Source organism: Lissotriton vulgaris, chromosome 6 (assembly GCF_964263255.1).
Source record: "Lissotriton vulgaris chromosome 6, aLisVul1.2, whole genome shotgun sequence".
Taxonomy (NCBI): Eukaryota; Metazoa; Chordata; class Amphibia; order Caudata; family Salamandridae; genus Lissotriton; species Lissotriton vulgaris.
The window spans coordinates 1,081,707,453-1,081,734,185 of record NC_141694.1 but is presented as its reverse complement, the minus strand read 5'-3'; the positions used below and the strand labels follow the sequence as shown (position 1 = coordinate 1,081,734,185).

At 43.6% G+C, this 26,733-nt stretch overlaps 1 protein-coding gene across 1 annotated transcript in view; it reads left to right on the top strand.

Moving 5' to 3' along the window:
* The window catches only part of CST7 (cystatin F), a 170,242-nt gene that overhangs the window by 72,113 nt on the left and 71,396 nt on the right, over positions 1–26,733 (top strand). Inside the window, exon 2 of the mRNA XM_086925346.1 lies at positions 17,470–17,636. Within this exon, the coding sequence (XP_086781472.1) occupies positions 17,470–17,636 (167 nt within the window). The remainder of the gene's footprint in view (positions 1–17,469; positions 17,637–26,733) is intronic.

Here is a 26,733-nt window from a genome sequence, read left to right as displayed (position 1 = left end):
ACACCCTGGGCCGATTCACAAATTTACACCCGTACATTTCCCTTACATTTAAATTCGGATTTCCACCTTTTCAGATCGACACAAAGGAGTTGAGGTGTACGCCTGGGATTATATAACAAAGGGACGACATGACAAAGGCATATTTACCCGCATAAACGTACACAGCGAATCCTTATACTTCTGCAAATGCTTTTTTCCCTTATATCCATGGAAATGTACCTACCACTGCACCTCCAGAGCTGACGGACTCCCTGAATTGCCTAAAGGCCTGCCCGCCCGCCTGCTGCGAGTGAAGAAGTCTTCCTTGTCCAGCAGGAAGGGAAGCTGTCCAGGAGAAGAAACCAAGCAGGCCCTGGGGCTTTGAAACATCCAAAGGAAGTAGACTGCTGAGCGCCAGTTCGCAGTGACCTATGCGGAGGAGGATGCCGCTGGTCTCATACCTAGTTCCTGGCGAGAGCCACTCTATGTCATCACCGCTTCAGCCTGAATGGCGCTACACCTGCCTAATGGACCAGTTCGGGGCTCCAACTGCTGTACAATGACATCAGCTGACCAGAGCTGCAACTACCTAATCATTCCACTTCTATGTAACGATATTCACCCAAACAGAGCAACAACTTCCTGCCTCGTCCAATGAGGGATGCAATTGCCATGCAATGGCATTGGCCCTCTCTGGGCTGACCCATCAGTGAAAAAATATTGCCCACATAGAATTGTCCCTGCGCCCTATGCATGTGGCGCTACACCTCATTAAATGACATTGGATGGTACACATTGAATTAATTTGCCAGTGATTTATATTTAATGGTTACCTTGGAAAGCAAGTCGCATGGGATTATTGTTTCTTAAGTAATGTTTATCCATGTCCTGGTTTGCATATTGAGCTGGTAAATGTATTGAATTAATGTGATTCAATTCATAAAGCTTTATTAGGTACATGTAAAACATGACCATAAAAGCATATGAGAAAAAAAGACACAGTAAAACAGGTATTGCAGAATCAGACATGATATACATGCATACAGGTTAAAACAACATAATTATCCTGGCAATAATTGATTGATGTAAAAATGTAGCGGTAAAAAAGCAAATATCAGGAGATTGCATGTTAAAAATTAATTTCATAGCGTCGTTAATAGAACGGGGTCCATATTTAATGAATAGGGGTTTAAGATAAGCAATGCGAAAACTTAAATAGAGTTTACATATCATAAGAAAGTGCAAGGTGCTCTGCTTAGACAGACCGTCACATTGGCAAGGTCCACTGGGGTATTTTTTGAGGTTGGGAAATGCCACCAAATGGTGTACCAATCCAAATCTTAACTTAGTGAGTACAAATCTATGGGATGGGCGGGTCACATGTGATAGATAGAATGGGAAGCCTTCGTTATCAAGGTAATTGTTATAGAACACAGTAGAAGGCATTAATCCATTCCTAGTCAACCGCTCCCTGGTTCTGTACAATAGGAAAATAGATCACTTTTGGATATTGCGGCAGCAGCACGTGGATCAACAGTTATATTTATAGCAAATATTTCCATAAAACGGTGAACTATGTATTTTAACCCCTTCGATGCTCATGACGGAACGGTTCCGTCATGATCATCGGTCGAGCTGTGCTCATGACGGAACCGTTCCGTCATGACCACGCCCGTTTTTATTAGGGCCCAGCACCGGGGGAAAATCTGCGCCGCACAGATGTGGTTAACCAGGGAAATTTTAAATAATTGTCTAATGTGAGACAGTCCTCTATAACCGATCTAGTAAAAGCTGTCTCCTCCTTTAGCCAGATTGAACGCCAGATCATGAGAGGCCTTAGGGCTAACAAATCTGTCAAGTAGTCAATCCCCAGTTCTCTGTGGACCAACTCAGTTGGAGCGGAGATTGGCAAACATAACTGGTTTTTTGAATTAATGTGATGATTCAAGGCTTTGCCATCACTACTAGTGGCGACCATCCATGAGGAGGTCACCTAGAGTGAGTTTAGGTCAGAAGGGGAAATCGGTAGATGCAGCACCACAGTGGCAGGCATTACTATGGTCAATGGTTTGTGCCTTAAATTAAATTGTAGAGGATTTAGCCCTACAGGGTGATCAAATGCACGTCCCTTACCTTAAGATAAGTCCTAGGCTGGGATGAGCACTAGGCTGGATATTGAAGTTATTGTGTCTGTTGGCAGATTGTTGTGCTCTGAGCACCTGTTCACCCACATTACTCCCTGAATGTCCTGTGACTGCTCAAGTTCACTACCCTGAGAGTTAAGTGCAGAAGGGATTGTACTTGGCCCAGTTTGCAGAGCCCTAGTAGGACGGACCCAGGACACCAGTAGCAAACCATCTCAAAAAGCTCGGTTGGGACCGAGTGATGGGACAGATTCACTATAAAGTTCAATTCATGTGATTTGATTGACACACTATAACGAAGATTCTTGTGTATGGCTTCTGTTAACTGATTCCAGAATGGAATCTGTGAGACAAATATTGTTTTCTAAGGTCGTTAAACTGCACTGTAGTAATCAGGGCGTTGACATTTACACTTTAGTGATAAATGAGTGAAAGTATGTTTATTGGAACACTGGTTACAAATAAAGCACCTGATTTACAAAAGGAACATACAGATTTGTGCCTATGCTTAGGTGGAGCCCCCCCTGGAAGGTATTTACCAATTCTGGGTGGAAATCTTCACCTAGTAGTAAAATGTATGAGTCTCCACCCTACCGTCACTAACTTTACAGTTGGATTTCTACAATACCCCTGTTAAGGGATGTTCCTATCTCCACCTCCTGGGCTGAGAACTCCTATAGAAGGGAATAGAGAAACCCTGTGCACTTGACCCATATTTGACACACATTAATCATACAATCACATAACTTCATTTACACTTTCTCCTCCTTGGATTGTCAGCCAACAGAATGTCTCGATACAGTTTTCCCCTCAACTGAAGAAAGTCATTGGCACATTCCGTAATGGGTTAGTAGTCTGCACAATCCATCATTTATACACACTTCCAGAGAACCCCAGCATATGGTCAGGTAGGAGCTCAATACTCCCCACCCTTTTCAAATAGACAAGCATCACACATGTCCCTCATACACATCACCTAACGCCCCTGTTCCAGGTTATAAAGCATTGTTCTCAACACAACCTGACCTGCAGTCCACCATAAATTGTTAACAACAGCTGTAGCCGGATACATCCAACTGTGGCAGGCCAATAAACTTGTGCATTCATCTGCTGATGTATTTCAGTATTTGTCACAAGCATCATAATTAGTTTGCCTGGGAGATGGTCATGGTTTCTCCACTGACTCTGCACAAAGATCCACCGGCCAGGTAGTGAAATGCAGCAATTATATTGACATGTGCAGGGAAGACCTGGCAGCAGACGTTAGGTAAAATGAATTCCTACTCCCAGTCTGCAACCGTATCCAGTATCATTTAAGGTGAGAAGTGGTATCGAGCAATGTCTGCTACTCTGGTGTCAGGGTTTCATTAAAAACACAAAGAAGGGAGGAACCAGGGACGTTTTAAGGCATGGTCAAAGTGGGTTCAGGCCCAGGGCTCCATCATGTCAGGAGCTCCCCTGATGTAGCCAGCTCGGTTCTGCAGAGTCTCTTGCCATGATAACGCTAAATAATTATTAAACTGATTTAAAAAAAAAAAACATTTTCCTTTAGTTTATTTTTAATGTGGCTGCTGCGTGAGAGTCCATTACATACATTTTGCAGAGAAATAATGTGTTTGTGCTTCATGCAACAGCCATAAAAAAAGCACATGCTTTATGAGAAATGGGAGAGTCGCAGATTATTTCCAGTACTATAAGGGAGCTGCTGCTATGTTACAAAATTGAAAACCCACACCACTATCCCTGAATACGGTATGTAAATATATTTAGAATTTGGACCAGTGTGCCTGTGCACTGTTAGTAACCTGGCCAAAGAGGGCATAAAAGTGTTCAAATTGGATCATAAATTCAAAGCCGTTCCGAACAGTTGCCTCTAAAATACGTGTGACCCATGGCCTCCATAGTCCTTAAAATGTCCCTGTTCTGGATTAGTTTGCACACAGCATCCCGTTATTCTGGGAACATATAAGTCCCCCACATGTTTGCGTTAGTCCATAAATTCTGATATGCCGCGTTTTCCCTCTCATGAAATCCAGTGAGACACCTCCAAGCCAGCTTAGGCATGCATGCCTCTTTCAAGGCAGATTTCTTCTGTTATCTTGTCTATCAATAAGTATTTGGATACAGTAAAGTTAAAAGTTCGGTATTTGACCGCCATATAGGATGTACACTATCAGTCTCATGTCCAAGGAATTTCAAATATATCTAGTCATTGTGCTCCCCCATATGTGTACCTACCCCACTATGCATTGGAGCTAAGTTGCCAGGTAGGAAGATTTAAAAACAGATGCACTTTAGCCACCATATTCTAAGGGCAAATATTCTTTCTGCAGTGCGACTCTTCTTCTGCCCACTCAATAGACTAGCTAATTGTGTTGGGTTTCTGAAAAACACTTTGTGCAAGTAGTATTGGGATATTGGAAAAATATTATTGGAAAAAATGTAGAAGCACTATTTTGGACCAGGAGTTGGTTTCAAAAAGTAACTATATCCCTAGTGAGATTTCCCAGTAATGTCTTCTCCAATCCTCCCATATATCTGCATCCTCAAGTATCAGAAAGTACAAAGTTACCAGTCGCATTACACTGACTTTGAGAAGTTCAGTTCAGGATCCCCACTTTGACTTAAAGGGAAAAATAAACAATTAGATATTTTTTAAGCGAGACTGGGAATGGCACCACAAACATTCAAATGTTTAGATTCTTGATTTGTACAATAATTTTGGGTCCACACAAAGATTGAAGGATATAGTTAACACTGTTCTTCTTTCTAAGGGTCGATTTCTTTGATGCAGTCTCTTATCATCTAGGATGGTGTTCCATTCTGTAGCTCAGGCCTCAGGACATTTGCTGTGTTCATTTCAGGTCTGGCATTGGTCCGGCATTAATCCATCAGTTGGCTGGACTTTTTCATCGCAACACTTCTTGATGATCGTCTATTTTGCCGGTTAAAACCTTCTGAAGGAATGCTGAGCAGGGTTCAAATAGACTTTTTCTCTTTATTGATTAGAAAACATAGCAGTTGAGTTCAGACTCCGTCTGCTGAGAATCTAGATCCTTTCTTTTAAATTTATTTAGGTTCCAATACAGATATTTCCATGGAAGTATAATTACTTTATCCTCTGTGTGCATTATGACCTTTCCAATCCATCCATTATTATTATTTTCTCTTTTTCCTGTTCGAGGTAATTTCTATGTAAGAGTATAAAAGGGCATTGGTTAGTCTGTTCGATACATTACAACTGCACTCTTGGCTTGTTTCTCACTGCAGAAAGTTTCTAGCTTTCTTCCTGCTTTTGCAACAAGGATTTTGACAACTGATTTGGATATCCCTATATTATAAGAGTTTTTTTGCTATTACTATTTTCTTCTAATATCTCTGGTTTTGCTCAGTCTACCGCTATTTCCACTTTTCATCCAGTAACCCTTCTGGGCTCTGAAGTCGAAATAGGAGGCAATAGGCCTTATGTTTGGAATGAAAAGAAAGCATCATGAAGAATGCTTCTGAGGTCTTACACTTGACCTGAATGTGATGCCACAAAAAAGCATGTAAATATGGTTCAACCTTAAAATATATAGTTCTCAAGTTCAGGTGGAAAGCAGCTCCTTTATAGAGTACTCTCAACACCAGGAACACTCTAGATCTGCTCACCTCAAATGTTTGATTTTCTATCAAAATCTTTAAGCATAGGATTAGCACAGTGCCATCCACGCAGAGATAGAAAAGGAAAAAGTCTTTAGCCATTTCTACAGCAAAGTCTTTAAGCATAGGACAAGCACAGTGCTGTCCTTGCCAAGCTGTAAAATGACAAAAGCCATTTACCACTCCAGGCACAATATTACAGCTTTGAATTGGTAAAATACCAACCAAGCCAACGTGAAATTAGTAAAATCAACCCCGGACACCTTGTTTCGCTCTAATTAGAGCTCTTCAGAGAGGCATAGCTTTGTCAAGACACAAGGGAGCACTCCGTATAAAATCAAAAAAAATACCCTTTCAGGCATAAAGTGAGAAATAAATTATTCAAAAAAGAAGTAGAGAACTCTGGGTAGTTCTCAAGTTTAGGTGGAAAGCAGCTCCTGTATAGAGCACTCTCAACACCAGCGACACTCTAGATCTCCTCACCTCAAATGTCTGATTTTCTATCAAAATCTTTTACGCATAGGATTAGCACAGCGTCATCTACGCCGAGATAGAAAAGGACAAAGTATTTTGCCATTTCTACCCCTTGTTGTAAATATTTCTACAGCAAAGCATAGGACTAGCACAGTGCTGTCCTTGCTGAGCTGTAAAAAAAAAATATATATATATTTTTTGGCGAAACACGTCTGTTAGGGGTTTGTAATAAAACAACTTGGAAACGGATACCTGTGTGCTTGCCATCTTTCAGCCCGGATTGGGAGTGGAAAAATATATATATATATATATATATATCTGAAGATGCCCTTCATTGGAGACGCACTCCTCCAGCTGGCGAACTTTCAAAATTCATTTATTTCAAAAACAAGCATTTTCATTCCGCTCGTGTACATCCTCCTGCCTGACGCGTTTCAGAGCAAACGTGCTCTTTCCTCAGACGCATGTTGGCTGCACATAATGTCTTTGGCTCCCATAGTCCCCTGCGTTTGTTCATTAAATAGGCCTCCGGTGTGCCTTACTTGATAGTTTTTATTTCCCGATGCACGCTGGAACTTGTGGTGTAATTCCATTAATTGATATCCTCCAGTGGATTTTGCGCAGTCCAACTATTAAAAGGATTGATAATAGCCCTCCAGTGGGGTACAGAATGACAATCCTGTTTTAAATTAAGAGCCTGCTGCGCCGATTTACTTCCCCAAACAGTTCAGGAAAGTCGGACCCTTTGAGAGTTTGACAGGCGGTGCGTTCTCCCACGGCTGGACCTGCCGAGAATGAATTCCTTTCAGAAGATGCCCTGCATTGGAGACACAGTTTAATAGTTGAACTACACAAAATCCACTGGAGGATGTCAATTAATGGAATTACACCACAAGTTTGAGCGTGCATCTGGATCTGGCCATATGCAAATCAGTCTTGACCCTGTGCCTCATGGATGCTTGTTTCGGGTCCAGGGAAGACATGGCATGGCAGTTCGGGCTGGACTGTTCCCATGAGGCATAGGGTCGGACTGATTTGCCTATGGCCATGTCTGAACTGGGGTGGTGGAGTAAGCTAAAAAATGATGATGGCTTAAACCCAGATCAGTTGACTGGGGGGTGAGTGCTATCAATGGTTAACACTCCGTCCATCATCCCCGTTGGTTTTGCTTGGTTCACCCTAAGTTGGCAGGGTATACCCAGACGTGGGTTCTTTGCTCACTTTGCCACTGGATTCAAGCTAGCCTGGCTGATGATGGATGATTAGCAAAAAAACTGTCCCAGGATGCTTGTTTCTGGTCCAGGGAAGACATGGCTTGGCAGTTTGGGTTGGATCGCTCCCATGAGGCACAGGGTCAGACTGATTTGCATATGGCCATGTCTGAACTGGGGTGGCGGAGTGAGCTAAAGAATGATGATGTATTAAACCCAGATCTGTTGACTGGAGGTGAATGCTTGCAATGTTTAACACTCCGTCCATCATCCCCTTTGGTTTTGCTTTAATCTTACATGGGCTGGGCTCGGTAAGTAATCATAGACTCCCCTAGTCTGTCGCAAATACAGTCCTTCCGTATGAGTTAGACAAATGACTGGCTTCCTTAGACTTGAATAGTCTAGGACCTCCGGTGATCAACGGGGGCTTGTCAGTGACTGTTCAAGCGGGTTTGAATAAACATCTTTGCACGCTTTCCACCAATCCTGCTGATCTCACGACGGGTGCTGCAAAAGGCGGGGGTGAGACCCGATTCATTTCAGCAACGTAAAAAGGCACCTGGAGCACTCGCGGGGCATGCAACAAAACTTTTAATGGCCGCATACACATTTCAGCAATAAGCCTTCATCAGTGCCGCAAACGTAAATGTCTTACAAGCATGGCCATAGGTATTTAAACCATATAAGGCCACAATTGGCTGTTCTCTGTCCAATTGCAAGGCAGTCATTGAGCCGGTATGGGCATGGTGGATCGGCATCTCCATTGGTAATTTGAAAGATGATGGGATTTGTATTCCCATTGAGTTATTTCATCCAATGTTGGTAAGTCAGTTTCCATCATCACCCTCCTTCTTCTGTGCCTTTAATCTTACATGTGCTGTGCTCGGTAAGTAATCATAGACGCCCCTTGTCTGTCGCAAACGCAGTCCTTCCGTAGGAGTCAGACAAATGACTGGCTTCCTTAAACTTGAATAGTCTATGACCTCCGGTGATCAACGGGGGTTTGTCAGCCACGGTTATATATCTGACAGAATCAAGATTGTAAGATTGTCTTCATGATTGGCAATACTTCAAGAACCGCTTTAGCATGGGATATACCTCTTATCTCCGAAACCAGTCTTCTGCTTGACAATTTAGCTAGCCTATTTAAGCTCCTTTTTAGAAATATTTGTCAGTAGAGACAAAAGGTAAGGGAAGCAAGATGATATACACAAGATTAAACCGTGGTTTGTGCATTTGTAAACCTACATAAATCAGAAAAAAGAGAACAATTAAACAGAATTTACTTTGTGTGCCTAATTTTAGAAGGGTTTACAGGGAAAGATCAAAGCTAAATCAGCCTGAACAGCAACACCAGCCAGCGTACAAGATTTAAGTATGATATTATTTCAAACTTGAAGGCTGGGTTCAAAAGAGGGGTGATTGGAAATGTAGAAGTACCAACTTTTGTTATGACCAAATATTTGGGCTTCCTTGCAAATATCCTCCTACTGTTCCTATATGAAAGTCCACCGTAGTAGAACCACCTCAGGAGCTTATACATTTAGATTTATTTGAGGTCCTTTATCTGAACAGGCGAGAAAATGATGGCAAAAGATTGGGGTTTGCCTATGCTGTGCTATTAAAGTGCATCTTAATGGAAAATGTCTTACCAGATGTCAATACATCCAGGAAAAAGAATGCAAGCACTTACCACAGATCTGTAATCTAACTAAATCTCCAGAGTTTTTTATTCTGTAGTCCATCTTGCAATTTCAGGAACAAAGCATACATTTGCCAGTCATAGTAGATTGTGAAGCATCTAGTTTTACCTGGATCTTCACTGGGCTAATGAACACGTTGCCCCTTTTGTTCATAAGGATAAGCTGCAGATTGTAGAAGAGGTGGTTGAAACACCTATTTCTTCAGGATTGTTCAAAGTACAAATCATGGTATTTAACAATAGCTAGGCATCATGAACAGTTAGGATTTGATGTTATTGATTCTCCTCTATGTCCAGTAACTTTGTGAATTTCCTGGTTGTCCCATCAATATCCCTTTTTCAACTTGACAGCCAAGACCTAGCTTCAGAGTTCAGAGCTTTGTATGCAAAATTGTGCTTTGGAATATTTATCTTATAAAACCTCCATTTAAAAGCATCAATCTACAATTGAAACTATACTAGAATTCCCATCCATTCCTGCCTAGTGGCTTGTATTTTCTAACATCTTTATGGAAGCAAGAGATAATACTTTACCAACATATAGAGAATTTGATTGCTTTGACCGACTTGTCTAATCACCTGGTCTGAGCTAGGCTTCTAAAGGGAGGAATCCGATCCTAAGTCGGAGTGTCACTGCTCCATGAGGAAGTTTCTCTTTATGTCCCTAGTATCGTCTAGTTGGTTGTTCAAGCTGGCTATTATAGATAGCAATTCTAGGTAGCTATTCTGTACATCTCCTGGAGCCAGGTTTAAGGTGTAGGGCAAGAGTTTGTATGCCATAGTCGCTATGTACAGATTTTGAACGCCACCAGAGCTATGGCAAGCCCACTGGATTGCTGCATGATAATATATGGACATTTATCAAAGTCGTATAGGGTTGTTTCAGGGGGCCCATGATGGACACAGTCCATTAGAGTGGTCATGATAGAAGCCCAGTATGTGTAATAATAATAATTAATAATAATTAGACAATGACATCCTCCTGAGACCCACACCTCCAACATGTTGCTGGAAAGTGAATCAAGGACTGGCAGAGCCTCAGTGATGTCCAGTGCCATCTGTTATGTACCTTAAATAAGCTTAACGCTAAGGGTGCTTTCCTGAGTCCTTGGTCGTGGGTGGCTAAGAGGTCCACAGCCTAGCCACCCACGAAGCCTTTAAAGAATGTGCAACCGGGGCCAAATACTGGTGTTCTATCAGGATCTAGTACATTTCAGAAACCCACCCCTTTGAATGAGTCCAATTTTTGCAAAAAGTCTATTGTCTGTGAAGATTGCAACTCCAATGGGAGGCTGAGGGCAGTCTGCAAGCAGTCCAGAAGTCGTTGGTTATTCCAGAAATGACAGAATATAGGTCGAATTGGTCTTGTGCTTCAGCAAAAGGTAGAATCCTGGTCAGTGACCAGATCCGAGTGCAAACGGATTTCTTCGGTTTCAGACCCTTTCCAGAAGGGTCCCTTTCCCCCAATCATCAGTGAGTCATTGCAGCACAGGGTAGCCCGTACATGTCAAAATCATCTTCAGCAGTTTGTGCGCCGTAAGCCAACTATCGTATGTAGCTATGGATGTGTTGATATCATGTTATCGGGGGGGGGCTACATTGCAAAGTATTTTGATTATCCTGTAGTACATAAGGAGCGCTACTTCCAATTGCACCCAGCTTGGAGTGTTCAGTGTGTTGTGTAGGATGTATCTGAGAGGTATGGTTTGTGAAGCCAGCCAGTAGTTTTGGATGTTTGATCGTCTCATGCCACCTTTCTCTGTTGTTGCAAGTATATTTCCCCAAATTTCAATTCTGGTTTCCACACTCACACAAGAATGTTAACAGGAATTTCTCAACGTTCTCTCTCATGTGACGAGGAAAATGCAGGGAATCCTATTGAACTCATAGTTCAGTTTAGGTATCATGCTCATTTTGATTAGCTGTGCTTTTCCCCCAGAGAGAAACGTTTAGTTGCAACCAGTGATGCAAATCTGCCTTCATTTTTGTGTGGAGTGATTCAAGATTAAGTTACATCATATTTAAAAGTCCCAAGGTTACTTGTATCTCAGGGTTGTGGCTGACCATTTGATTACAGTCTGGATAAGGCCGCCAGCATTGTTGTCAGTAAACATTAGGGCTTCACACTTATCCTAGTTCACCTTGTAGCCATAAGGGGTAGGGAACTGAGAGATCAGGTCCACAGGGGTTTGTTGAGGGATACTGGAATGCCCTCAGCCTAGAGCGATATCTTATGTTCCGCTCCCAGTGTTGATATGGCATGTAAATCTGGGGAATAGCAATGGCTATAGGTTCTAGTGCAAGGATAAATAATAAGTGGGAGATGGGACATCCCTCCCTTGTGCCTCCTAGGTCTGTAAAAAGGTGCAAAGCTATAGCAATTAAGTGACCCTTGCCAATGGTTATGTGTATAGTCTGTGCATTCTCTTCAGGAGTACTGTGCATGCACGAGGTCTATGTGTAATCTCTCATTTTGGGGTGTAGGAGTCTTCAGGGGTCCAACATAGAAAAACATGTTGTTACGCTCTTGAGGACACCCCTCCCAGAGACATTGTGGCATAAAGAGTGGTCTGATTTGTCCATGTTGAGGTCTTGCACCATTTTGCAGTCTCCCAAGAGTAGCATTTTAGGCTATTGTAGAATTCTAACTATGCCTGCCATTGTGTTTCCTTTTGAGTGTGTTGGGGTATGTATTAAGAACATCTGATCATGTAGGGAGGCTCTAATGAATACGTAATTGCCATGAGGGTCTTTCCAGAATGTACAGGTTTTCAATGGGTGATGTTTCACAATTAGAATAGAAACCCCCCAGCCTTAAGATATAAATTGTTAAAGTGAGCTCCTCCTGATGTTATTTTACTGGCATGGTATACTCTGCGTAGTTTCTGGCTTTCTACCTCCGATAGGTGTGTTTCTTGCAAAAGGGCAATTGAGCGGCAATGACCAGGTTTAATTGAGTTGTTATCTCATATGACGTATTTGGTGATGCCATTGACATTCGATGGAACTACTGAGAAGCGCTGGCTCTGTGGCATTCTGTCCCAACCTGTGATGTCTAGGGAGAATGGGAAAAGGTGTAGGTAGTTGGTGGAGCGTATGCCGAACGGCCAGCTGCTTGTGTGTGCGCGCTCTATAAGTGTGGCTCTAACTATTTCTGGTAGTTCAATGTTCTAGTAGAAGGAGGTGGTAAGAGTCATGGATATAGAAATGTAGCTGTCTAAGTGAGTGTGCTGGTCTCAGAGGGAGTCGAGCATGGTCTGACCACAAGGAGTGTGTGTCTTGGAGGCACTGGAAGTCTACCTGTTTTGTGAGGACAATGTGGGTCAGGGGGTGCAGGAGTTGCTGTGAGGCCTGTGGTCGGTTCTAGGGGGTCTGGGTGGGTGCTCACTGAGTTGTGAGGGCATGGCCTCCCGGGATATCCAGGTGCTAGGAGTGTGTACGTGAATAGGAGCTATCCTGTGTGACAGAATAAAACTTGGAAAGAGGGTGGACCGGGTGCTGAGCACTTGCATGAATCTGGATGTATCCTGGAGCATTCCTACCTGTGTGAGGTAATTTTAAGTCCCCTGGGTGGATGTAGCTGTACTGATTGTCCATGTGGTCATTAGTGGGGATCGATAATTGTCCCTTGCTAGGGGCTCCTTGTGGGTGTATCTGGACTTTGGGCCTCTGGACCTTTTGCTTCATGACTTCCTCTAGTCGGAGCTGTTCTTTGGTGGAGGTGAGTGGTGAGTCGGTTAGGGGGTTTGAGGGTCATGAGCCTGGGTTCATGTGTCAGCCCTAATGTCCATTCAAGTGGCCGAACTTGTCTTCAGGTACCCTTCCAATTGTCTGAGATCAGCAAATTCAGAGGTGTTATTGTTGTGGGTGATTACCGTTAGTGTCGGGTCCAGAAGACCGCAGCAGATGACTAGGTGTTTAAGACAGGGTTGTACCTGTAAGAATCATGGTTTCTAGGGAAAAGTCCTGCAAGATGTAGATCTTATGGTCTTTGGTCTTATGGTCTTTGTTGAGAAACAGGCCTTTCCTTTGGTCTACAGGACTTTGGCTCAGGGCTGGTGGTGACTGAGAAAGTAGGCAATTAATTGTCACTATGGCTGTTATGCACAGAGGTATTATTCTGTGAGCCCGCTGGAACTTAAGGGGCGGGTCAAAGGAAAGCTTTGTGATGGTTGGAATGAAGTTGGAAAGAATCCCCATTATATTATCGCCTTCCCGTCTTTCGAGCATGCCTGGCATCTGAAGGTTGGTGCAGTGCTTAGGGTCCCCAAGCTCATTGTTTTCCTTTTGGCGGTACCATTGATCTTGTTCCCAGTTCATAGAGACTGAATAGCTTCGGTCAATCTGATCAAGTCTGGACTTTGCACTTGGCAATCTTTGGGTGAAAGATGTTTTGGATATCCGCAGCTGTTTTGGATTTGTAACCCCTACCTCTGAGAGCGTTGTTCTGAGTCCAGACAACTCTTTCATCATGATTTCTAGGGCTGTGTCTAGCTGGATATCGGTATCTTTGCCTTCTTTGCTCTGTTTCTCTGTCACCGCCTCTGTAAGGATTCTGGATGATTTCAACATTGCTAGAGGGTGTGGGGCAACAGCAGTTCCGAGCCACAGATTATTGTGCATAAGGGTTAATCCCTATGCTCGTCTCCCATTGTTCTCATGGGCTTCTGTGGTTCAGCTCTCCCAAGGCCCTGCTTGAACTGGCTACCCAAGAATTGTAAGCCAAGACCATTCAAAGTTCAGCAGCAGGAGAGTGTAGCTCCCAAGAAGTAGGAGGTTGGTGAACTTCTGCTATTTCAGGTTAACCACTCTGTCTTCCTCTACCAAGCACAGAGTGGTTTAGTATGTTTTAATCCCCAGTCTGGGCACACCTCTGATCAGGGGCCAAGCGTTCCTAAGCCCTTGTTATCTCAATGGAGTGTCATGGGTGGGCAGAGTGTTATTCGCCGTGGTAGTCACATGGTTAGCAGGGAGCTGTGTTTGTTGATTTCCCCACCCCCACCTTGCTCCCAGCTTATTGCCTCTGGATCCTTCTGCCTGGGATATGCTCAGGCCACGTTTCAGTGTGAGCTGTTTGTGCTCTTCTCCGGCAAGGGAGGAAGGAATGTCATCGTCTGTGGTGCACATCCTGTGGTAGTCTGAAGCAGGAGCTAACTGTGCCAGCCCCGGGATTAGCTCACTGGTCTCACAGGAGAACTCACTTGAAAAGCGCTACAGTAAAGCCTGGCAATGCCCCTTCCGCTTTGGTAGAATGGGGAGTTATTCTCTGCCATATGAATTGTCAGGATGGTATCCCTCAGTGGCGAACGGTTTCCGGGTTGGTACCTTCACTCTATGCCTTTTGGAACCCCACTGCTGGGTGATGAGAAAGCCCAATAGCACAACCCTGGTGGCAGCTCCACTGCAGAGCCACCATCCTGCTCCGGTGCCAAGCTCTGCCTGAGTGGTCCAGATCTTAAAGAAAGTCATAAAAATGTACTTCCTGGTGTTTGACTATGCACTGGTGCAAATGTACAACTTTCATACATGTACTAAAGTGTACCGAAATATGTGAAACCATACTCCTAACAAACAGATGTACACACTCTTACCCTGCACTCCCCTTTTCCCATTCTGGAAAATGTTTTACTCCTGCCCTTGGTGGGAGTAAATTTCCAAGTTGGTCCCATGTGGGAAGAGATTGGAGGAGTTAGTGAATACCCTTAAACATGTTAGCTTGTGAATGTGCATCGAATGCCAGAGTATTCCCACCCTGGAACTACTGCTTGCCACTTACTTCCAGCCCCTCTATGTAGATTGCAGAAAGTTGGAAAAATAAGTGGCATAATCAAAACCCTGATATAAGATGAGACATATAAAATCATAGAGGCACTGCAATAAAGTGAAAGCTGCAATAATGTGTCACCTAACTCTATAACACCAAAAACAACAAGTGGATTATTTTAGAGGACAAGTAGATTTCTGAATCCTCTCATTCCTTGGACAAGTGGATAATTTATAAAATCCCACACAACTGATATATCCACTCACAGCCAGAATTCCATCCTGAAATAGGTCAATGTGGACAAATATTAATCTGTTAACCAGCTAGGAAAGCAGTTTTGTGAAAATTGCCATAAATTCATTTCTCAATTAAATGCATTATGATGGACACACACAGTAGCGGTGATGTTAATCAAATAAAAAATACCTTCCTTCAGAGGTGGGTAACCCTCATTAGTGTAATATGGCACAGAAATCTTTACATTTTCCTAAGTGTCATGAAATGTCCAAGTACTTGTAACGGAGAAGTCTCTGTCTGAGATGAAGAACACTTTCACCATGTCTCAGTTTTACATGGTGCATTATAGCTTTTAGGTCTAGCTTGAAAGAAGAGATATTGCCAGACCATATGTGATCAACAGAAAAAGATAAGCCAGGATCGATACTAAGAAAGGGATTTGGGCCCACATGTACGGAAATAGGATTACCGAATACAGATTACCTCATTGAGATTTTTTGAGAAAAACAATTAGGAAATCGCTTTTCACAATGTAGGAAACTCTTTCGAGTTTCATTAGCAATTCGCAAATAGACCTACCTCATGAATATTAATGAAGTGGGTCGCAATTTATGACCACTCTTATTCTCTGCCATCACAGGGATGGTGCCATGCTAGGGTCAGCAGACCACCATGTCTGTGATTGCTTTTAAATAAAGCAATCATGTGTTTTTAAGTGCAGCCCACTTTCCTTAAAGGAAAACAGGATGCATTTACAACAAAAAAAATGAAACTTTGAAATTTCATTTTTTAAGAGTGGACAGTGGACCACTGCTTGGTCTTCCCCCCCCCCCCCCCCCAGCCCCCCCCCCCCAAAAAAATGCAATTATTCTCAAAGGAGGAGTCCCATGGACCCCTTACCATTTGAGAATGGGTTACCACCAACTTTCAATTGGCGGTAAATAAAAACAATTTGGGCCCACATTTCGGTTGCAAAATGTTTGTACATACCATTCCAATTCAATATTAGGAAGGCATGCCCTCAATACGCACCATCCATAAACCGAATCACAAAACCTTGAATCGCAAATTGGGCTTTGTACATCACGGAAAGCATTTTTTCGGAAGCATACAGCCAAATTCGCAGAATTAGCCATTAATGAATGCAAAAATGCTTCGTACATCTAGCCCATAGTTCTACCCACATTTTGATTTCCCTGAATACAACATTTGCTTAGGCAGAAGTTGACGGTTTCCACTGAAAAAGAGTGCTTTTATTACATTTTTCACTTGTGGGCAAGCTTATGATATAGGCTTCTTTATTCTTTAAAGTTGTAAGACAATAGGTCTGGTGTCATATCATATGCTAAATCGAATAGGCATTTAAAGATACATTATTACTATACTCTGCTCTAGCATTTAGAGAGGTGTTTTGTTAATAGAAATTTCACTGATTACCAAAGTAGGTTTTGGTGTTGTTTTTATTTCCACTGACAAACCCCTGGGGTAGAAGATTGTCACTGTGCTAACCATTCTGAGGAGGACTTATATTTTGTTTTTTAATTTTATGCATTTGCAATTTTGACACCGTATGCCTGTTAGTTGCCTTGTGGGAAAGCTTATGCTCTATGTAGTGGCCCGATTCAGTTATTGTGTCAAGCCATTAATAGACAGTAGGCCGCGCTGGTTCAATGGGAAAAATTATATTCAGTGCCAGCAATAAGCTTTATATATTGTGAAATGTTATTACAAAGGCAGTACGGCTGATCTATTTCTTGTGCAAAGCATATGTTAAAGCAATATATTTTTAATGGTGGAATGTTATTACAATGGAAAGATCCTCGGGGTGAAGGTTTTACAGTGTAACAATATTTGTTAGACCCTTTTAAAAAGAGTTGGATAACGTGTTGACGACGGTAATATTGATCATATTTGTAATATTAGAACTGTATGCTTGATGGTTGCCAGTTTCTGCACAATCTAGTAGGTCTGAACAGCAGACCGCTAATAGTGACAAACCAAAGACAAAGGCTGTTTTCAGGGGTGATATTACTGCTATGTTAGGGATGTTTGGCCAGCATCTGACCTGGATCTACACGTAATACCACAGCAAAGCAAAGCCAAATATACTAGTGGGCTCTTTTCCCTATAGATGTTAATCAGGTTAGTGATAGTATTGTATGTGAGCGTCTGCCAGCGCGATCGTAAGACACCACAGTGTTTGGCAGAACATTCATTACTTGTGTGGGATGTTTAATCCATGCAAACAGGAGCCGTTGTCTTGATTTTATTGAATTTGCAACCAGAAAACGTTTGTTTCTGTCTGTCTAATTGCAGTACTCTACATGCAGAAGCCAACAATTCAGCCTGGATTTCCAAGAAATGCTAGCACAGATGATCCTGCTGTTTTGAAAGCAGCCAGGCTCGCCATTTATGAATACAACAACAGAACAAATGATATCTTCCTATTCAAGATTTCTGATATAAGAAAAGCCATGATCCAGGTAACTAAAATGTCTTTTAATTTCCTATATTTATGATACTCTCCTTTTTTGTTTTTTTTTACTAGATGTTCTTTATAATGGCAATTACACTAGGTTTCAGAGAAGCACATAGTAAAGATGTAATATAATTGTGTACAGTGAGAATAATTAATTCAACAGCTACTAAAAAGAGATAGTAATGATCTGTGATGTTAGGTGGCCGATGTATTGCAGACATTGAAAAAAGTATGGGGCTTGATCATCTGTAAATGCTTAGACTTAGGTGCTCATGGCAAGGGATGGATTATTGAATATGGTGTGACAAGACTGCCAAGCCAGGGCGCATGAGCATAGCCCTACCCCCCTTGATAACCACATGTCATCCTCCTACCCTACCTCCCACCTTCACAAGGAGTCAGAGCTGCCAAGCTACACAGACTCTCAGCCTGGAATTCACACTACTGAGCTATCCCTCAAAGGAAACGGACCCTGCAGGCTAGGACCGTGCATCAGAGCTATCCGCAGGCTATATACACTTTCTGGTGCTGGATTCAAGCTACTGAGCAATCCCTCAGATGAAACCGAACGAACTGGCTCAGACTTCAGGAAGCAGGATTATCCCTCTGGTTACACTGACTCGCAGCCTCCGAATTCAGACTACTAAACCAGTCTTTATGTGAAACCGATAAATACATGTTTAGGCCTTACAATAGGGTTATTGCACTTGATACGCAATATCCGGATTCTAATTTTCCTAGTGGTTTTTCCGACGTAACACAGGCCGCATGGGCACTTAATCATATATACATGGTGTTACAAGTGGCATTCACTCTTAATTTGATATTGATACCTTTCATAGGATGACTCATACTTGATCCACGGATTGCATTGTTACAGTTACTACAATTATGGCATGGTTGCAGGCCTTTGAATGTGATGTTCTTTTGTTCCACGTCCGGTTTTGTTAATAGTTCTTTTAGATTGGAGCCTCGAGTATAGGCGAATATCGGTGGTTGTACATAAATGTCATTAAAAGTAATTGACTAATGTTTCTTTGAACATTGTTTAAAATGTAATCATGACTTGAGACTTTCAGGCATGAAAGATTGGCATATATGTGGCTGTTTACCCACAGAATGTTAGTTCTGGACAATCCACCAGATTAATTTATTTCATTCTTCATCCATACATATTCTAATTGGAATTAGGTAGTCTCATGACTAACTAATCTCTGTGATATATCTGTTCTTTTTCGAACTAATTTTATTTCTCATCTATACATTGACAGACTTGTTTCGTTTACGAACCACATTTACATTTACACTTTTGTTCGTATTTTTCACATCTATTCCAATGATTAAAACTTTATTGAACTACATTGGAAATAAGCTATTTATTCACCTTTTACAAGATGGTCCCCAGGTTGATGCAGTCACGTGACCACGTGACGTTTTTCTACTCGCGTTTCAAAGGTTTTACTGCGAATAGCTAACCAGTTCACTTGTTTTGCACCACGCTGTGAACGTCATCGCTGAAATTGAGAGACTTCAGTTCTAACCCGTGCTTCAAGTACGTTTGTTTTCTGTACCTATTTTCGGTACGAAATGTACAATATCAGATCTTTGACGGTGGACTTTTTATTGCAGACTTGCCTGAATGGTAACAGCCCGCTACATGCCCACTTTCAGCAATTTTACCCGTTTACAGTTTTGTAGACGCGAGTTTGCGCTTTACTAAGTAAGTGTATCAAGATACACAACAGGTTTTGCTTTAGTTTAACTTGAATATTGTTATCACCAGTTCACTTTGTTGTATTTACCTTTAGGAAGGCTTCCATGACTTCATGGTCGTAAGTAATAACTGGTTTACATCAAGCACCCTGAAATCCCGTTTGAGGACACCTACTTCTCACTGACCAATGGAGCCACAAGCACCGATATCATCTTCTATACATGGCGTAGAGCACAGTGGAGGAAAGCGCTCCTCTCCACTCTCACTAGCTCCACCTCCAGCAAATCCACTCATGCCCTAACGCTGTCTATCACGCCATCCCAAGTTTTCCCAGACAAAGCCACCATCACCATCTACAACAACGGGACCATACTATTCCAAGCCACTGATAGGAACCTCGACCGACTCGACAACCTGTTCCCTACATTCTTAGAACACATCTCCAAACGGCGGACCTCCACTCCGAACACATCAAGTTACACAACACCGTCCAACTCCAATCCCCTATCTCCATCATCTCAACAGCTGATCGACACCCACCTCTCCCATCCCCCCAGCGCTATAGTCCGTCACACACCCAACCTAACATCTCCTCACCCCGCATCTATTGGCAGAGAACACTCTCCCTCATACCCCACGCCTAACACCACGGGTTACACAACACCCCCTAACTCCAAGCGTCAGTACTTCTTGCCTAAACCATCACAGCAGAGGAGCATCTCACACCTCTCCCCTCTGACCAGCGCGGTAATCAGTCACTCACCCGATCATACTTCCCAAAATCCCCCATGCGAAGATCACCCCCCTCGCACATTCCCCATACCTCCACCCTCCTCACCCCCACCTCACGACTCCTGCGAACGCCGCAGATCCCACTGTAATCCATCACCCATCCGATCTCACTTCCCCACACCCCTCATGCACTGGTGAATATCACCCCCCTTCACACATCCCCTATACCCCCACCCTCCTTACCCCCCATCCCACACCTTACACGAGTCTCGCAGAACCCACCTCCACCGCACTGTGCTTATCTCCCATGCCCCGCGACACGACCAACTCTCACCCTTTCCCCCCCCCCCCCCACTCTCACTCCCCACTACCCCACTCTACCGGCCAGACTCACGGAACACACCACCTCCCTCAACCCAACCCCTTATCCTCTATCCCCCCATTCTTAGCCCCCACCATCCTACTGTCACTCCTTCCCTCTCCAGCCTACACTCATCCCTCATCTCACCTGCGCCGCCTTCCACCAGCGCCATCACCTACGCTACAAACCTCCCCCTGTCCTCATCCACGCCATCCACGCCCCTTGCTCACGAACTCTCTCATCCATCTAATGCCACCCCACCTACTACGGCCGCAGAGCCCTGTACCCCACCTACTACGGCCGCAGAGCCAGCGCCATGTATCATCGCATGCACATCCCGCCCCATTCGATCCAGTGCCCACCCCATTGCCCCACTCAATCACCCACCCACTGCTCTCACTCCCAATACCGTCCCCAATCCAACTCTGGACATGATCATATCCACCCTCCTACAAGTCAAAGAAGATCTTCACTCCATCAAAGAACTTCTTTTCACACACCCCAGACACACACTACCCTCCACTTCTGCGCCCAACAAATACACCACTCGCCCCTCAAACCTTTTCACTCATCATTCCCCGCGCTGGCCCTCTATCTCGATCGCAAGGCCACCAGCTGCCCCCGTCGCACCCTACACCCCTTCTCTGACCGAGACTTGCACACTCTACTCCGCTCATATGGCCCAGGTCCCACAAAACTCCCACCCACCACACACCTTCCCATACCCACGATTCTCACAAATCCCCTCAGGCCCCCCACAATGAGCAATAGAAGCTCCGTCCCCTGTAATCTCAGAAAAGTCCCCCTCTCCCTAGAACACTCACCCACTCTCATCACCCCCAGACTAAAGTGTATCCTGCTCAACTGCAGATCGGCCCAGAGACACTCCTCCGGCATCACGGATCTCATCTTATCAATGGACCTCGATCTAGCCATTCTGACTGAAACGCGGCTAACTGAAGCCTCCACACCTATAATGGACATACTAGTACCCCCCAACTATCACATTATTAGACTCGACAGAAATGGCAAGACGGGCGGGGGAATCGCATGCATCTACAGGAGCAACCTCGTTGTCACTGAAGGTACCTCCCCCTCCCTCTCCTCCTGCGAACTCATCTGCCTCGATATTACTAGCGAGGGCAAACCTGTGTGCTCCCTTCATGTTATCTACCACCCACCCAGGGACAACCTCACCTTCTCCCAACAACTCATGGACACGATATCCACCAACGCCGGTCGGCAGATCAATCAAATCTACTTGGGAGACTTCAACCTCCACTAGAACGACCAGAAAGACGCTGTGGTGAATAGCCTTAAGACTTTCCTCAACGCGCTGGACCTCACCCAAATCTGCAACCGTCCAACACATGAAAAAGGCTCTATCCTTGACCTTATCATCGCCAAAGAAGACTCTACCCAGCTGGAGGCAATCGAACCCTTTGACTGGTCAGACCACCACATCATCACCTTCTTCATCAATGAAAAGGTCAAACTTAACCCGGCTCAACCTGCCAAAACCAAGATCTGGAAGAGGGACATGAAGAATTTTAACCCAAACTCCTTGCCTGCCCACACAGGCAGTCTCCTTCTTCCCCCGACGGGCGTCTCTGATGTGCACTCACTGACCGACCTCTACCTAGACACTATGTCTGCAATAATCAATGAAGCCGCACCCCTGCAAATGAAGAGTCGCCTCCAAGAACTCAAACCCATGGTATGATGGTAGACTCAATGAAGACAGACGTGCTATGCGCATGGCAGAGCGCACGTGGAGATCTGACCCCTCAGCACTGCACCTTCGAGCGCTTAAGAGTAAGAGAAACGCTTACTTCAGAAAAATCAAACGCTCGAAATCAGTCTTCTTTAGCCAACAGCTGGATCAAGCAAAAAACCGACCAAGAAAACTGTTCGAGTTAGTCAAAACCCAAACCAAGACGCAACCTCTACAACCTAACAGTTCAACAAAGGATATTCCAAGTTGCGAAGACTTTTCTGCTTTCTTCAAGCAAAAGACCGACAATATAAGAAGTGATCTCCTCAAGGATGTAAGTCGATATTCCAGCTCCCTATGCATAACTAACACTCAACCTAAAAACAACGCTTCATGGACGTCCTTCGACACCTATACTGAAGAATCAATTCACAAGCTGCTCGGCACCTTGAAACCCGCCAATCACCTCACAGACCCCCTACCTGCCAACGCTGTTAAAGCCCTCACCCCCCTGCTCCTCCCACTCTGGACTAAAATCATCAACTGTTCCTTGCAACAAGGACTCATCCCAGACTCCCTCAAGATAGGGCAAGTCACGCCTATACTCAAGAAACCCACAGCTGACCCGGCCGACGTAAACAATTACCGACCTATCGCCAATATTCCCACTCTGGCCAAATTGCTAGAAAAATGCGTACAACTCCAACTGACAAAACACATTGAGCAGTTTGACCTCCTCAACCCTCACCAATCAGGATTCAGAGCAAAACATAGCACGGAAACGGCTATGACACACATAATTGATGACGCCCTCCAAATCCTTGATCACAATGAGTTCTGCCTCCTCATCCTTCTTGACCTCTCCTCAGCATTTGATACGGTCAAACATGAGAATCTACTGGAGCTGTTAAATACCAGAATGGGCATATCCGGGACTGTTCTCAAATGGTTCACTTCCTTTCTGCATAACCGGTCTCAGAAGTTCGAAATCAACAACGCATTGTCCTCGCCTGTGCCCGTAACACTAGGCGTCCCGCAAGGCTCCTCCCTATCCCCCACATTGTTCAACCTCGTCATGGAACCACTCACCACCTTGCTTCAAGCATCAAAGGTACACTTCCATATATACGCCGACGACACTCGGCTCTACCTCAAGCTTCAATCCCCTGAAGACATCAAACTTTTGAATGCCACACTAAAACACCCAAGCATGGCTGGCAGACAATCACCTTAAATTAAATGCTCTGAAAACTGAGTTCCTTCTGATCTCACCTCCTGCGAAAAAGGCCATCACCCAAACCTGGCTCAATCATCTAACCGCACTAAATGTCCAGCCCACCATCGTGGACTCTGCAAAATCCCTTGGCATCACACTTGACTCCAATCTTGACATGCAGCAGCATATTAGCAAAGCAACTAAAGGAGCCAACTTCCAAATCAACACGCTGAGAAAACTCAAACCCTTCCTACCACCCAAGGACTTCCGAACTGTTGTACAAGCCCTAGTAATTCCTCGCATAGACTACGGAATTGTGGCTCTCAGCGGGCTCCCCCTAACAACAACGGCGCCCCTACGAGCCTCCTTGAACGCGGCCGTGAGACTCATCACTGGTTCAAGAAAACACTCGCATATATCCCCTGACTTAAAAGCCCTGAACTGGTTGCCTTTTGAAGCCAGAGTTCAGCTGAAAATTGCCTGTATGACACACTCGGCCGTACACCACAAGTCACCCAACTACCTCACTCACAAGCTGACTATATCAGGAGGCTCAAGATCCAACAGAAGCACAAAGAATCTCCTCCTGAAACCTCGTAGATTCTGGAAGGAAAAAACATACAAACGCTCCTTATCTGGGATGGCACCTAGGATCTGGAATGCACTCCGGCCAGAAACTAGGCTTATCCCCTCCTCTGTACTCTTCAAGAAAGAGGTAAAAGCCATCCTTATGGCTAAGTTCACCTGAACCCTATTGCTACTGGAACAATGACAGTACATGGCTCCTATATTATCGGCTACCTGAATGCTTATCTATGTTAGACTCTTTTATGACTGCTACTGGATCAAAATCATTGCACGGATGCTATATTATTGGTTTCCAGATTGTTTATTAGGGCTGTACACTATGACTTGAGTGCTTTACTAACTTGCAATCCACTCACTACTGCCTACTATTCTGTTTTCAACAGTGTGGTTCCTCACCCTCTGGGGTGCTATAATCTTATTCGAGTCGACACTGGACGGCTTCTATATTATTGTTTCTTGATTGTATTAGTGTGCATACTCTTGTGCGATTGCTACCCTATTTTGCAACTCACTCACTACCGAATTTTATACTGTTTTCAACAGTTTGTTTATCCTACCTACTGTTTTCTGTAAAGCGCTCTGATATCTGCAAAGATCTTGTTCGCGCTATATAAAACTTTAAAAATAAATAAAATAAATAAAGCATGAATTTGCATGCACACCGGATCATTTTGTTCTTTTCTCTTCATCTATTGGTTTACTAATCACAGATTTTCCTTATGTGACTTTGAGTTGTGAACACGGTTTACGCGACTGTTTATGATTGGCTATATGCTTCTAATATCACCAGTCCATCCTTCACAAGCACACAAAACGCAGATTTTAGAATGTGGGCGATTTGTTACTCACTGCAACATTTTGTTATTCTTCGGGTTTTAATAGTGACACCAGTCACGTGTGCATATAATTACAGAGATTTGAGGCATATCACAGGAATGATTTACAACGCACCTTCATGTTATGACATTTGAATACTAAATGTATTAAATTGAACATCTCATGAGTATGTTTAATTATGTTGTGATTACAAGCGCATATCATTGGTTTTATTCACAGATGGGTCCCCTGAAGAAGGGCACTTAGTTGCCCAAAATGCATCTGGAATATTATGTGTTAACTAATATATTTTTTGGATTATGAAAATTGAGACATCTGAGATAATCTATCAGATTTGAAAGAAGAAAAAAGAAAGCAAATACATGCTATAATAGCTTTACTTTTCAACCTAATCCTCTCCGGATTGATGCATCACTTATTTCTAACAATGTATGCCTTCACAGGCTCGATGGCTGGGCACTGAGGGGCATCCCCTAATTAGGAGATGCATCTTAGGTACAGAAGGGCATCATCCCCATGTGAGGATATCACACGCCACTGCCATGCCCCCTACCCCGGGGGAGTTCCCCTCTCTGGGCCTCTCTTGTGTAACGGGCACACTAGTGGTTCGATCGTAAAGGCAAATATGATGGGAGAGAGAAGGCAGGGCACTCGTGATGTGGGCAATCTAGAATCCTACAGAGAGAAACTGTCTAATTCGTACTCTGGCCAGTGGACTTGTGTGCTAAAGCTGGACCCATCACTGGAACCCCAGCCCTAGCCCCTCAATCTCCGTCTGACAGTATGTTATATGTTTCCTACACATTTAGTAGGAATGTGTATTTAGATCAAGAAAACTGGCTAGCTCAGAGTACCACATCTAAATCCCTAACTTTACAGAGTTATCAATGTTTGTCAGTAACCTCGAACATGACCACTCTGATTCCCAAGAAATTTGTGGAAACCGATCTAACCCTTTCGTTTTGCATTCCCAACGTGTCATAAAGAAAAGAACTGATAATGCATTGTCAAATGTGTATTACAAAGCTCCAATCTTTGTAAACGAAAAATTAACTACGAATATTATTAGAGAGATGACACATCATTGTTATAAGCATTATTAGAAAACACAATCAGTCTAACCATGTTAATTGTTCCTAATGTTACTAAGGTTACTCCTATCTATCACTAATACCTCTAAACTAATGAGAGCATGTTTGTGGCCTGATCCCCCACCAAGTGTCATAAGTGTAAATGTCACTGTACTGTTTTTAAATATTAAAGCTAGCAGATTGTATCGTGTACAAACATGAAAAAATTCAAAAACGATAAAAAAAACAAAAAACTAATGAGCGTGTTGGCAGTACCCATCTGCCAGGCCTGTTGCAATACCTAACACCACACCTTGGTATCATGTGTCTGGAAGCCAGCCTCTGTGCATTAACAAATGCACCCTGTTTTAAGTGTGCAGGCTTGCACACCTCTTTTACACAGCTATCTTCTCAAGTTGAAGGTCGGGCCTACTTAGCTGCATCTCAGTCACCTCTCACTGCAGCTTCCATGATAATTCCAGTGTGAAGTGAAGTACCTCTCACAGACTTCAGCATGGAAGCTGTTTAAATAATAAAACAGTAACGCTTTTTATAATGTGCCAGAGGCGCAGAACAACCTTCTTAGTTAGTCAGGGGAGCAAAAGTGATCTACGAGCACAAACATTAAAAAAATGGGCATCTCATTCTAATGTGTAACCCTGGAACTAATTGTGCAGACCACAGGGTGACAATCTCTATCAGAAAAATGTGTGCATGGCAAATTCTCGCACTAGGGCAAACATGTGCAAACCACCATTAGTAAAAAGATGTCCAGTTAAAAAAGAAAAGCTAAAAGGGCGACTAAGTGTAAGCTCCACAACAGGTAAGGCCATCCCAGTGTGTCAAAGGCTATTCGATGTCCAGCGGCA